This window comes from Sander lucioperca, chromosome 13 (genome assembly GCF_008315115.2).
Source record: "Sander lucioperca isolate FBNREF2018 chromosome 13, SLUC_FBN_1.2, whole genome shotgun sequence".
Classification (NCBI taxonomy): domain Eukaryota; kingdom Metazoa; phylum Chordata; class Actinopteri; order Perciformes; family Percidae; genus Sander; species Sander lucioperca.
In genome coordinates, this window is record NC_050185.1 from 14,238,884 (window position 1) to 14,254,075 (window position 15,192).

Genomic DNA, 15,192 nt, shown 5'->3' on the forward strand with positions numbered 1-15,192 from the left:
TGAAAACTTGTAACAGATTTGTCAACAAATGCCACCATTGTACAGTAGGCTATGGTTGACTTTGAGGGCAAGAAGCTTTTTTTTCTTAGTACTGACCGTTTTATATGCATGATGGTTGTCGGTACACGATCCGTTCTGCCTGCACGATCCGTTCTGCACATGCGCAAGATAATACTGTTTTACGTATCCATACGACCTGCACGATCTGTTCCACGCTAGCCTATGGCTAGCCTCCACCGGGAAGCTAACGTTAGTTTAGCTAACAGCTAATTCGGCTAACCGCTAGCTGACAGCTAGATTCAGTCTAAAATAACGTTAACTCAAACGTAATGGGAAAAGCAGGCTACAGCTAAATTAAGACTTCACAGTAATAACAATAAAGACAAGTATTGAGTGATTGTATTTTAAATGAGCACAAGTAAAGTAGAACTGACGTAACAGCTGTTATATATGTTAGGTGTTTGTTATATATGTCAACGTTTATTTTCAAGTTTTATTTTGAGGGTCTTTTAAAGTTATTACATGCTGTCTCAGCTAGCAGTTAGCCGAATTAGCTGTTAGCTAAACTAACGTTAGCTTGGCTGTCGACCGGAAGCGTGGAACAGATCGTGCAGTGTCGTAAATTCTCGTACAACCGCGCATGCGCTAACATTTTGCGCATGTGCAGGCAGAACGGATCGTGTACCGACAATGGTACAGACCATGGTCTATGGATAGACCATAGTAGACATGGTCGTGAGGATGACGCTTTATTTTGAAAGATATAGACAGGAAGTCTTCAGTTCCATCATATAACCACGATCAGTGGCTTTCGCTCTGTATCACCGAACACAAGAAGTAACTGATACTTTTAAGATTAATGCGTAACGTTATCCATGGGGGGTAAGAATAAACAGCGAACTAAAGGAAATGTTCGGGTAAGTACCAATGTTTGTACGTTAAGGTAGCTAACGTTACTGTGTTGAAGTAACGTTAAGATTGCTAGCAACAAACACGAGCACAAGCTAATGTCAACTTCACGTTAATAGCTAACGTTAGTTAAGGCTACGTGTGGCTGTGTTGTCACAACTTTTTCATAACCTTAACGTTTCTACCTTTATGAGATTTTTTTTTTTTTTATAACCACACGTTTCTCTCTCGATTCTAGCCGTCCAGTAGCGGCCGAGCTGCTGAAGTACTGACCCGGGAGGGTGGTATCATCCCGGGGTTTGTGGGCTTCGACACAACGGTCACTTCGGAGCTGAGTTATGTCCCCGCAGTCCACGGCGCGGAGGAGATAGACAACCTGGTAGATGCTGACTTCCGACTGGTGCTCAGGAAACTCTCGAAGAGGGATGCTGTTACCAGACTGAAAGTGAGTTTAAACTTAAACTTACTTGATGGTCTTCTATGTGGAGTCAACCACATGTAACACACAACTACTATGTACATATGCTGCAAGCTACCATTGAAAATACAGTGTACGTGAAAAGCAATCTTTTTCTGGGTATGTTGAAGTCACCCCAAGCTGTTTTTTGGTCCAAGTGTCTTGAAGATGTGTACTCTTCTCAGGCTGTTCAGGACTTTGGGTCCATGTGTCAGGAACGGGATTCTGAAGAGGTTAAAGGAGTCCTGCCATACTGGCCAAGAATTTACTGCAAGATATCAGTGGTGAGCTGGTCATTCACCACACATTCATGAAATGCCTTTTTGTATCAATGTCACAGTGCATCTTAAACATGTAAATAAACACTCCAACTACCATCATACATTTTGATCAGTCCCATCCATATGGTCCCATCCTGCCTAGAAAATGAAGTATAGTATCCCATTTCAAATAATGGGGAATATCTCAGAACAACAGGTTGCCTGGAAACCACGCAAAAATTAAGGATGACATTTCAATGGGACTTTAATTTGTGCAAGTGTTTGAGGTGTGTCTACATTAGGATAATTTTGTATTCATCATTATGTTATGATCATTATATTATCTATCAGGACCATGATCGCCGGATCAGGGAGGCCACCCAGCAGGCCCTTGAGCAGCTGGTGCTGAAAGTACGTCGCAGCTTGGCCCCCTTTCTGAAGAGCTTGATGGGCCACTGGATTCTGTCCCAGTGTGACACTTACACACCTGCAGCCTCTGCTGCGTGCCAGGCCTTCCAGGCTGCTTTCTCACCCACCAAACAGCCTGAGGCGCTCAGCTTCTGCAAGGATGAGATCCTTAACGTGAGTAGTAGTGGTGGCTTTTTGCAGACAAGGGGTTTGTAATCTACTGAACTAAATTTAACATTAAATTGTTATTATTCATATATTGCAGGTACTTCAAGATATTTTGTTAAAGGAAACGGCAGACACACTGAGCGATCCACAGTAAGTTTAGCTCATTAACTTGTGTCCATTTCTCTCACTGTGTCGGCATAACAATAGTACAGTCCGTCATAGTCTTTGCTGATGCTCTGGTTTCCCCTGTTCTCTAGAAGTGTAACCGAGGACGAGAGAGAAGGCAAATATGTACGCATGCTGACCAGTTCTCTGTTGGGGGTGAAGAGACTGCTCTCCCTGCTGCTCCAGAGTGACAGGACGGCCATGGAGGAAAGACTAGCACATCTTCTTAACTCTGGGAAGTTCTGGAAGTACAGCAAACACAAGTCACCACAGGTACTGGCATTGAATAGGACTCATAAACTAGTTCACCTGGTATATGCATAATGTAGTTTCATTCAACTAAAATAAGGTCTCTTCCACTTTGAATTAAAGGTTGTTTTTTGCAAAGGTTGTGAGGGATAATATGTGATACCCCAATATCTATGTATATGGCATAAGCCATCAGGTTCCCTATAATTCCAAATGCCCTGAGTGACTTTTTGACTATCCAATTTATCTTTGGTTTCATGGAATTTATCTCAGGTGCTCTTGTTACTGTGGTTACATTTACATGTAAAGGCAACATGTTAAGGAGAAAATGTCCTGCTAGTTTGCACACACAGATTATGTAAAAATGTGTTATCCTGCAAAAACTAATTCTTTGTAGTTTATATTTTGTTAACCATAAAATGACTGTGTGAGAAGTTAAATTATATCTGTTTGTGCTGCCAAATGCCACCTAATATACGTGCAATAATAAGTTGGTTGTGAAGAATGATTACTACTTTGTGTTGCTCCACAGGTGCGAGGGGCATTTTTCGAGATGGTGTGTGCCCTGTGTGAGTTCACTCCAGGACTGGTCCAGGCTGAAGCGCCACGACTCTGCGCCACTGTTCTCCTCAGCATTGACGACACAGATCCTGTAGTGCTGCCTCCTGTGTGGGAGGCTGTTCTTCACGTCGTGTCTACAATCCATGTAAGCTTGAGTTTAAAGGGTGACCTCACCTGTACTGTAATGCTACTGCCATTATATTGTCAGGTCTTCTGTAATGTTGTTTACCCTCTATGTTATTATTACAGTAGACTTGATAGGTAGTGCAAGGAGGAGTTGTATTAACCAGTATTACTAGAGTCACAAATATGTGTGATACCGAAGGAGATTTATATTTGAGTGGCATCTAATCTTAGATTTTCCTGCTCCTATTTCAGGATTGCTGGACACATGTGAATGCCAAGAAGGGCTTCTTACCTAAACTTTGGGTTCTACTAAAAGAGGGTGGCAAAGGCATGGCTAAAGCACTCCATCCTAATCTAATGCCGCTCATCAGCAAACTGCCCCAACAGGTCACTGAGCCAACCTTGGACTTCTACACCACCTTCTTCTCTTCGTTCATACAAGGGTAATTTGTTGTACGCTTGGCCTGGGTGATAATTGAATATTGTTATTATTTACCGAATATTAAGGTTAACCTTATTGTGACAATATGCTCATATTGTGTTGTCATTTTAGAAAACTCTGTCTGTCAAATCACTATTTCTATGCAAATTATAATTATGATCTAAGAAAATTAATAATTAGAATTTTTTTCAAAAACACTTTTGTAGACTTTTTATATCTTGAGATATATTGATAACAATACACTTGCACTTCATATAAGTTATAAACCATAATTCCTGTATCACACTCTATAACCTTTTGTGTCTGTGTGTTTGTCTTAGTCTGTCTAGTGAGCGTGCAGCAACAAGCCCATCGGAAAGTGCAGTTATAGTGACTTCTGTTGTTGAGTGCTTGAGGTACTGCATACTGCACAATACAGAAGAAGAGGAGGAACAGAAAAAAATACGAACCATGCTTATTTCACAGCAGGTGGGATCACACAGTTGCACATACTTTTCCCATCATGTCAGATCTACTTAAGTCTCTATCTGTCTTACATTGTTTGTTTGTTTTTGTAGCTCCTGCCACTACTAGAAAAGGCTCTTGGCAATCCCTCCCTTCAAAATGGTCCTCTTTTCCTTCTGGTCACTGAAATGCTTGTATCCTGGGAAAGAAGGGCAGGCCTACATAGTGAAGATGAAGCTAATGGCAGCAGCAGTGTCTTTCAAGAACTTCTGGCAGACTTCTGGGAGGGGCTTGGTCTTTTATTTGTGCGTTATGCCGACAATGAGGATGCAGATCCACAAGCTTTGGAGGGGGTAGCCACCTTGCTGCAGGTGAGTTTGGTTTTAGGGAATCTCTGGTTTAGACATACAAGGATACAGCAGATCAATATGGCTGTCAGAGCCATTCATGTCTTTAGAAGTAGCCAAAGTGTAACAGAAAACACCATGCCACAGTAAATAAATCTATTCTCACTTACTCTTACGTCTTCAGGTAATGCGCTACCCTGAGAGAGTAAAAGGAAAGCTCATCCAGAAGAAGAAATCTGTCAAGATCTGTTTCTCTGAGCCAGAGGACAATGACAAAACTGGACTTGAGAAGCCTGTTCAGACAGTGTCGGAGCTGGTGAACGAGAAGGCATTTGGTTCCCTACGCACCCAGCATTTTGAGGATGTAGTGTGTCAGCTGGCACAACTGTGCCTGGTGCATGTGACAGAGAAAAACTCGGAGAGACATCTTGTTTTCCTCTCTCTTCTCCTGCAGTCTTTCCACACACCCAGGGTCTTCAGTGTAAGTCATATTTGACGATTAAAGATAAGAGTGTATTTCAATGTCAGTCGTTTGTAATGGCCAAGTCTGTGAAAAATATGTACAATTGAAATGGATTAATTCAGTATAAAAAAATTGTGGCACACTCTTGAAAAATCTTCGGCAGTAATGTTAAATTTTTTTTCATTTTTTAATTAATGGGCTTGAACATGCATAAACACTAGTATGGCCCGTAGGATTAAATATGGAAAGTATTTTTTCTAACAATTCCATGATGCAATTGACTTTTCCCCCCAAACTGTGCTCGTCTTAGACATTGGTGGAATTGGATGACAAAAAAATGGACAGTGAGCAGAGGGACGAGGTGACTATGAAGAATCCAGCAATGCAGTTCCTGCTGGAGCGGGTGGTGGTGTGGCTGGCTGAGAAAGGGCGCAGAGACACTGAACACCTGGTGGAGATGGTCTTCAGCTCACTCTACGGCTGCAGCCAGCAAGAGACCACCCGCATCCTCAACCACATTACCACGGTAACAAGATGCACATGTCATTACATATGACCTGACGTTGATTCAGATCTTTCATGTGCAGCGTGATGATCCCTCTTGTGTCGTAGATTACACTCTAATGGTGCTGTAGTTTCTTTGCTGACATTTATGCTCTTCCCTCTGGTTTCTAGATGGATTTACAGTGGGGAATTATCCTGCAAATTATACAGAGGGTATGTGTCTTCTTTTTACACAGATCAAAGTGTGTTATTAAAATGTACATTGTTATAAACATCTGTGCTACTGTCCGTCTGTCTACTATCTGTCAGGTATGTACAGATCCTGAGACTCTTAAGAGCTGTCGTGACTGGCTGAAAGGTTCAGTTCTGGGCGAGCAACTCCTGGGATTGACTGAAGAGCTGTGCAAAGTGGGATACAGCTCACCCAGCTCTACCTCTTCTACCAGCAACCACAGTTGGACACTTATCAGCCTGGTCCTCTCTCAGCACCACAACAACGGTAAACACGGACAAACAGCAGCAAATCAGCAAGTGGTTTTTTTTAGAGTGGATTTTCCCATCATTCACCAAACTATATACTGGGTTCATACATTTTGAAAAAAAAAAAGTTATGGAATTTGAAAAATGGAAAGGTTTTGGAAACATAAAAAGACCCAGAAAGTTTTGGAAAAGTCATGGAATTTTTTTTTTAACACAGTATAATAATATGTGATTAATAAATGTATTTGAAGTCGTCCTAACCTCACCGTTCTATTCGGGGCACGATATTACGACTCCCACTATGAACCACATAAATTGTAATTCATTTTATTGTTAAACCTCTGAGGGTAAACTTTAACACAGATTTTTATTCTTATTGTATAATGTCATAGTGTCAATTAATGACATTTTCAGGAATACATAGTCATAGAAATTTGCCAAAAAGTCATGGAAAAGTATTGGTTAAAATGCTTATGAACCCTGTATATAATCATCTTTTTGATCTGTTTTCACTTGCCCAGAGTCTCTGATAGGGGAGGTGTACATGGAGAAGATCTTAGAGAGGCTCCATGCCACTCTGTCTGAGACCAAGAGTCTGTCAGATGCAGGCAACATGGAGCCACTCATCTGCTTCATCTGTGATGTGGCCTCCACATTCTTCTCTTCTGTACAAGACTGTCTTCTACTTCTCTCTGCCGAGGAACTCTTGCTCACGGTCTTCCAGCTCACTGCCCAAGATCAAACACACACTCACCTGTCTGGTAGGCACTTGCATAGTGCACAAACATATATACTTTTCAGGGAAGCTAATTGACTAATTGTTGTTGATATTGCTTTCAAAGACTCACTTTTAGATAAGCTGAGGAAAGTGTGTGTGGTTGGGGTCCAGTCATTGGTCCAACACTCTGAATATGAGGTCAAGGAAGATGGTTTCCTGCACAGTGCAGCCCTTTGGGTGACAAACCAACTACTCACCGTCTCTCTGGATATTAAAAGGTAACTTAACTCCTTCTGTAAAAGAAAAAAAAAAAGATTCTATCCCAGGGCTTTTTTGTAGTTCTTGCTAACTCTTCTTGGTGTTGTGTTCTAGTTTGCAGCTTCTTATTTTGGCTGTACAGAACTTAGTGGAGACAATCATCTCTGTCTGCGATCAAGATTCCCCCCTCCTCATCCAGTTCTTTACACACGTGACGCCCAGCCAGACAGAATGGACAAGACTCAGACAAGCTTTACCTCCTCAGGTGAGCCAGCCAATCCATCATCCTTACTTAAGGAAAACAACTTATTCAGGCACTACCATACAATGGTTACAAACATTTTGCTTTGGAAGGATCCTGTTTTAATTAGATTCTCCACACAAAACACTTGCCATTCATGCGTTGTTGTTCCCTTTTTTTCTGTCTTCCGCAGTGGATCAAAACCCCCTTACTGTCTAGCCGTCACCGAGGAGTTTGCGAAAAACCCTCCATGGACACCTGGAAGTTTAGGGTGTCAACTAGGCCGCCAGCCCACCTATGTGCCTGTGCCCTGTTGGGGAGGGTGGCCCGGACTGCTGCATTCATACCTCATGACAAACAGGACGCAGAATGTCCTTCACTCTTGCCAAACCTTAACCACACAGGTACACACACTTTCCTTCTAGCACATAGTGTTTTAATTTGAGATTCAAAACGAACGCACGCACGCACGCACGCACGCAAGCACGCACGCACGCACGCACGCACAAAGTTTCTGTAATATGTGTTTTTTATGTCCATGTCAATCTATGATGCTGTTTAATATGTTTGTATATGTATGCTTTTCTTTGGCAGTTTCAGAACTGTTGTATGCACTGCAGTGGTGTAGGGAGGTAGAGTACATCCCTGCCTATCTCAGTCTGCTGACTGACTCGGGGCTGTTAGAAGGACTCCAGAGCCAGGTTCAAATGAAAGATCTGCTGGGGACACTTTACTCAAGGTGAGCTACACACAAGATTAACACATGATTTTCTACATAAACAGAGCTTTTATGGAGCCTCACACATGTTCATGCAATCAATAAAAATAGCTGATTACAAAGAAAAACTATATATTTAATACATTTATCAGCTTCGGAAGAATCACTGATTTATATGGATATGTTTATTTTCCCAGGCAGTTATTTGAAACTATATCCACTGAATATATGTGTGTTGTATTGTTACAATGTAGGTCCGTGGAAGATGGAGGTCTATGGTCTCTGACTCTAGAGAACTACATCCACACCAACAACTTGGCAGACACTCACAGTGCAACCCTGAGGGAGCTTTACGGCAGTTCAGACAGGTTAATCATTTCTTTTAAATGCTTTTAATTTCACACTCAAATCTGTTATATGACCACTCTCACCACCACTGTTGTATATTGAAAATTATCTGTGTTTGGTCAGTTTGTTCCCAGTGTCTCAAAGCAAACTGAGCACGCTCCAGGTGCTCTGCCCCACCATGACCCAAAAAGACAGAGAGACTCTCGTTGCTCTGGCAACTGCTGGAATAATCAACTGGCAAGAGAATGACGGTGAGAATACACACATAAACACACACATATGCATACGTGGACATTTTGGACTTGAACCAAGCAGATAATAATTGTGGGCTGTGTGTCACAGATGTGTATGGGTGTCTGGCGGTGCTGCTGTGCTGTCTAAAAGCCAACACACAAGTAGAGGAGGAGGTTGTGCAGGCTATCGTGGCCACAGTGATGGAGTGGAGGAACAGCAAGGAGGACTGGTTTCTCTTTAGCAGGTAACATAAACACATACACCACACAAACATTTACACACTGTTTTTATTTATAATATCTCTTGAAACACTGTCCAAGTTTAGATGTTTTCTACTGATATATCTACATTTGTCACATCTTGGTATTTCAGTGACCTGTCTAAAGCAACTGCAGAACAGTTGAACATTGCTGTGGAGATGATGCGTTTCTTGTCCTGGCTGGTGACTCATTTTCCGACAGTTCTCGGGAGCAGCCAGTGGGACTTCTTGCTCTGCTCTATGTTAGCCTGGTTGGAGGTGAGCCAAAGATCATACATATTGTATTGTTTTGTGACTTTAAGGCCAGAGACCATTGTCAGCTACAGAGTAGTGCTGCAGGCTGGATGCTTCCTGTCATGGGGTGAACTCTTGACCTCAGGTATTGAATTTGTTAGAATACTCACTATGCTACTCGGTTGTTTTTAACTAAAAAATGAATATGTTTTGTTTGTTATTCATGGCTTTAATATGCGGCCCCTCGCTATCTTTGACTTAATTTGCTTGCTTCCAATTTCAGACTGCCAGCGAGAATGTGAGCAGTCTGTGGAACCCATGGGTGCAGCTGTTCATGTGTGAGAACGCTGCATTGATAGTGAAGCTGAACCAGTTCTTCACGTCATCTTCGCCCGATGTCCTAGAGAAGCTGCCGTCCGAACTGATCGATGAATGGAAAGACTTCTTTGTAGAAGGAATCTACAACCTGCTGTTTCCTCTGCCTATCAATATCACAGGTGTGTGTGTGGTTTATATTTGAGGAGATGACTTTTGTCTTTGGGAAATGAGCCTAGTTTGAAAATGTAGGTTTCTTGTAGTTGCTTTTCATTTAGCATAATCCTAGGTAATATGGTAGTTCTTAAATAAAGGACATGTATGTATGTCATTGCAATAATACAAGCAGGCACATTTCTGTCTGTTGTCTAAATGCAGATACCTTCACTGAACCGGATGACCCTGTTTTCCCATTGGCGGTACTGCAGTCAGTTGGCGTAGCTCTGACATATATGCCTGTGCAACTGCTAAAACAGAACTCCCTGCCACCACGGTTCATAGCAGACCAGAAGACAAACCTGCCAGAGCCCCTCCAGACGCTCCTCAACACTTTCTGTCCTCTGCTGCTGTTTAAGGCCAGGCCTCTGCAGATCACTGTCTATCACTTGTTAGAAAAGTAAGGATTTTGTTTGAGAGTGTGTATCAGTGCTCAAACGTTGGTAACTTTTCCTTAAATTAACAGAAAAAAAAAAACATTTCTGCTAAAAACTACCTTAGGACTGTCTGATGAACAAAGTGTTACACCTATGCTGTGATATTTAGGGCCCCACAGCAGGTTGGGAATGATCACCTCATGCTTACCACGATATATAAAAGAAAAATTAACACAGTTGCTTATTGTCAATACAAGGGTCATGCCTCAGCTGCCCGAGTGCGATGGGGAAGGAGACACCAACAAGTCTGATGATGATAGAGATGAGCCATGTCTGTAAGTAAATGGAGAAAATCATATTACTGTGGGTTTCACACATAAGTGATAGTAACTGGATCCTAGGTATTGTCATTTGAGTTCCTTCAGTACTGGACAAAAAAATATTTTGGAAATAATATGTTATATTTTTACATTATTCTTACAGTTCTGCTTCATTTCTGTGTTCAGTTCTCCTCCCGCATCTCTGATGGCCATCCTGTCGACCTGTGAGGAACTGTGTGATAGTATTCTGGCAGGGGTTCAAGTAGGAGAGTTTGCAGTGGTCCAGCCTCTCAGTGTGGAGTACTCCTGCATCCTGGGGTACTTGCTGGCCTGGAAGCTTCTCCTCACCTTTTTCAAATCCTCACCCTCCCATGTGAGTCATGATAAATCCTCATATTATCAGATATGTATTCCAATATGTTGGGCTTTTTTTTAATTATTTATTTATTTATATTTTAACTGGTTTTGACTTTTTAGTGTATGGAAGTGTATACACGCAAACAGATTTATAATCCATGGAGAAAGTGCTTTGTAGAATTGACACAGTATTGCATGCTCATCTGATTTTTTTTCTAGCTGCGAGCCCATTATGCCCAGTATCTTAAGAGAAGCTGCTCCCTTAACAAGCTCCTCCTTGACCTTTTCAAACTGATGCCTGAGAACCCCATCTATCCTGGCCAGGGGCCAGAGACAAAAGAGGCCAAAACCTTCTTTACAGAGAGCCAGTCTCTGGTTGTTGACAGTAAGTAGCACACACATACACACAACTTCTGTACATGGCAATTTAAACAAGCTTAGATTTCCCCTCCTGTGTTTGTTGCCAACAGACAGCAAGAATGTTGAGTGGGAGCTCCCTCATCTGGCTTGCAGTGTATACTACAGCACAGTTCAGGACCTGCCTGCCATGGTGCGGCTATGGTGGAACGGCCAGGAGAAGAGAGTGAGCGCAGCTGTGGAGAAGTTTACTATTAAATATGTCAGCCCCGTTCTCTCAGCCCAGGAGATCTCATCTGTCCACTCAAGCACTCAAATATTTGACAGCATGACTGTAAGTTACATTGCTCTCTATGTATCTACAATTACAACTTTTACTAGTTTTAGGTTACTTACTAAGACCAAAAGACCCCCAATGGCAAAGGCAAACAGTGTATATATTTATCTCATTGCCCCAGGTGAAGGCCCGCTCAGCAGCGCGGGAGGTGATTGCTACCTATTCTGTGGATGACATCTTCATTGAGTTGGTGATTCAGCTACCACAGAACTACCCTCTAGGCTCTATCACTGTAGAGAGTGGGAGGCGAGTGGGAGTTGCCGTACAGCAATGGAGGAACTGGATGCTGCAACTGAGCACCTACCTCACACATCAGGTAGAAACACAAACAATAATGGATATAAATGTAGTAAGCTCTTATAAATACATTTTACTAATGTCTGATCTTCAACCTGAAGCCAGATTATATCTCTACCAGTAAAGTTTTCTTGAGCAATACAGGCCAAGGGGGCTGTGAAGATACTTTCTCTGTCGGGATCAGCAAAAAAAAAAAAAAAGAGGATGAGATAATTCAGAAAAATGTAAATGCGTGTTTGTTTGTTCAGAATGGCAGCATAATGGAGGGCCTGGCTCTATGGAAGAACAACGTGGATAAGCGTTTTGAGGGAATAGAGGATTGTATGATCTGCTTCTCTGTTATCCATGGTTCCAACTACTCCCTGCCTAAGAAGGGTTGCCGCACCTGCAAAAAGAAATTCCACTCAGCGTGTTTGGTAAGAAATATGCGTCAATATCATATTACATCCAGTGGTGGGCTGTTAGGATTGTGAGTGCCTTCTCTGTAGGGCTGAACGATTAATTGCGTTTGCGATAATATCGCGATATGTCAAAACGCGATTTGGTCACATGACTCGCGAGAGCAAATCAGTCTGCACTCCGCAGCGAAAGCATCAACTAGCACGCTAACGCTACGCTGTACCTTGAGCTGATTTCTGTCATTCAAACAACTCTGAGATGTAGTTTAAAACTTTTACAGCCATTTTAATAAAATGAAGGGTTTTATTCGGGCTTGAGTCCATACATGCAGTTAATGGATACAGGCACACAGAACTCAAGGCTCGGTTGGCAACGATTAGCTCTGATTAGCGGTTAGCTCCGTTATAAAGATATGAGTGGAGGATCTGCCACTGAGAGGGGTAACAACCAGACTGATTAATGACGTTCGGGGAGCTTTCACAGCAGCGTGGCCGCGGTGTTTCAACAGTTTTATTAGTACAGTTAATCCCACGGCAAGAACACCAGCAACTAGCTAACGCAACGATAGCCTCTCTGAACAAGTGCACACGGCAGCACTTCACGAGGGGGAGGGGCTTGAGGCAGCTCCTCTCTGTGCACTGTAAAAAAAATACACTTGTGTGTGTGTGTGTGTGTGTGTGTAGATATATACTATATTTTTACTTATTTAACTGTTTAGTGTGTAGTTGTGTGTTCATACTATAAATTATTATATTATTCTTTGTTGAATAATACAGAAGACAAAGAGCTTAAAAAAATAATCGGATATCGAATCGCAATCGCAATATTTGGGAAAAAAATCGCAATTAGATTATTTTCAAAAATCGTTCAGCCCTACTTCTCTGTAGGGTTGGGTACCAAAACCCGGTGCTTATATGGCACCGGTGTCTTAACAACTGGTATCTACCAGACCGAATAGTAACGCGGATTTCGGTGCCTCATTTCGGTGCTACTGAAATGCCTGCACTGCCCTCTGATGCTCCGAAACGGACGTTAGAGGCACCAGAAGCATCGCTGCATGTGACGCTAGTTAATATAATACACTTGGCAACAGGTAATGTTAGCCTACCGTTAGCTAGCAGCTGGATTAAACACGGTTAAAATGCTGACAGCTGACGTTAAACGGTGTGACTGTATTTCACCGTAGAGGATTCCAACACCGAGACGTAACAGTCCGCAGCTGCCGTTGTCGGTAAAACAACACAGATGGTGCGTTCACTTGAAACTCTCCTCGCCAGCCTCGTAGTGCATTCAAAGTTATTGTAAAATACCCTTTTTCCATCTAGTGGTTGTTTTTGTCGTTTACCAGCAATTTACTGGTGAAATAAGTTATTGTTATTACATTTTTAATAAATAATTGAATTTTGAGCAATAAACAAGCTGTTCTTAAATGTCGCGACTGTTGTTTTGTGCTCCTTTTTTCTTTTTTAAATATATACATATTTTTTTTTAAATCTTTTTAAACGTATTGGTTCAGGCACCGTTTAGGCACCGGCACCGTTTTAAAAGTATCGTTTTAGCACCGGTATCGGAAAAAACCCAAACGATACCCAGCCCTACTTCTCTGCAGATGTTTAAAAGAACTATGCATATTAATAAACTTTGAGCACATATAACATATGCAGTGTATAACAACACATAACAGGAAGAGAACAATAGCAGTGGCAAAAAACTGTAGTTTGTCTGTATAAGCAATGAGGATTTTTCCTTTTACTGGTACTTACTGGTACTACTACTGATTATGTCATACACCTTCATCTCACAAATACCATATACAATTGCAAGACAACATACAGTTTGAAGTGAACCTACTTTTTTTTTCTTCTTTTTTTCCTGACAGTTTTTTTGTTGTCTTACACTAATCTATTTCTTTTCTTATCTTTCTACAGTACAAATGGTTCACATCCAGCAACAAGTCCACCTGTCCACTGTGCAGAGAAACCTTCTTCTAACACAGTCTGTTGACCACGGCTTAAAGGTTGACATATCTGTTGTGATTTCATAAAGTAGGTTATTAAGGTCTAATTTATTAGATCACAGTATGGGTTGAAATTCTTTCTCCAAGGCTTTCTCTGACTGAAATGTCTGACACTATTTGGTTCAGAAAATCTTGTTTTATGTGCCTAGTGGAAGTCTGAACTAAAGTACAGTAAAATCTACTGATAATTATATTTCAGTGACCTTTATGTCCATATTCAGCAGAGCAGGTTGTTAAGCTGTCAACAGTTTGTTTATACCAGTACTTTACTGTGCAGCATCAGTAGCTCCCTGCTGTTTTTCTGTTAATGAGTTTTAATCTTTTTTGTGGACCTAATTTTTTTATCGTTTGAAACGTACAGGTGTATAGAAGAGGCTGAATCAAGTTGGTAAACCAAAGCTGCCCAGGTGCTTTAGTTGAATATAAGCACCTGTCAAAATAAGTAATTTTACAATCTTAAAAAAAGGTGATCTAAATATTGCAATTCCCAGGACAGGTTTCACAAATATTTCCTAATATTTAGGATTGTAAAGAGATTATGTCTGATTAGTGACATGCCTTATACCATTATGACATGGTGAGGTGAGATGAAAAGCAGGAAAGGGAACTTCTTTAGGGGAGATTTTTAGTTTTAAAATTCCAATGCTCTCCAATATTAATGTTTTCCCCTGTGCCTGCATACAGCTGTAAATGATGCTGGAAAATAAATAAAATACAACTGGATATTATTAAAGGATGCAATTTGTCTTTGATTCAGCACTTAGAGGGTCAAACAAAACATGCACACAGAAAAAAGTGTAAGCCACATTCCACACATATCCTGAAATAATAATTTGTCATTGGAATGTGTACTTGAACCTCCATGCATGGTTTACACCGCGTACACATATTTGAGTTCTGAGTAATGTCAAAGCTGTATAGATGTGTTCATTACCATCAATAGTCTCTTATGACTCATTACATACATACTAGTTTGTAATAGATTTGTATAACAGCACTAAAGGCTGATCTGGCAACCTTACAGAATGTTACAGTCAGTAGACGAGAACAGAACGAAGTACAATGTGTACATTTTCAGGGTTTTATAATCAAGAACAATGCATATGCAGGGAGGGATATATAAATCTGGCACAAAGACTGCTCATGCATATTTTTACATTGTGCATACACAGACTTTTACTCTTGAATCCACAATGTTTTATATATC

The 15,192-nt window shown here is 41.3% G+C and overlaps 1 protein-coding gene across 1 annotated transcript; it reads left to right on the forward strand.

Moving 5' to 3' along the window:
• The first annotated feature begins 723 nt into the window (after positions 1–723).
• Positions 724–14,713, forward strand: ltn1 (listerin E3 ubiquitin protein ligase 1). The gene is made up of 32 exons (XM_031320168.2): positions 724–917; positions 1,148–1,354; positions 1,552–1,650; positions 1,978–2,208; positions 2,300–2,352; positions 2,460–2,640; positions 3,149–3,322; positions 3,556–3,746; positions 4,066–4,213; positions 4,303–4,560; positions 4,721–5,017; positions 5,310–5,525; positions 5,675–5,716; positions 5,813–6,002; positions 6,505–6,744; positions 6,826–6,979; positions 7,074–7,224; positions 7,394–7,604; positions 7,795–7,939; positions 8,173–8,286; positions 8,390–8,517; positions 8,609–8,744; positions 8,873–9,017; positions 9,277–9,490; positions 9,687–9,924; positions 10,159–10,236; positions 10,408–10,594; positions 10,798–10,963; positions 11,049–11,269; positions 11,394–11,588; positions 11,818–11,985; positions 13,897–14,713. The coding sequence occupies exons 1-32, from the start codon at positions 876–878 to the stop codon at positions 13,957–13,959; spliced, it is 5,283 nt and encodes a 1,760-aa protein (XP_031176028.1). The 5' UTR covers positions 724–875; the 3' UTR covers positions 13,960–14,713.
• The last annotated feature ends 479 nt before the right edge of the window (positions 14,714–15,192 follow it).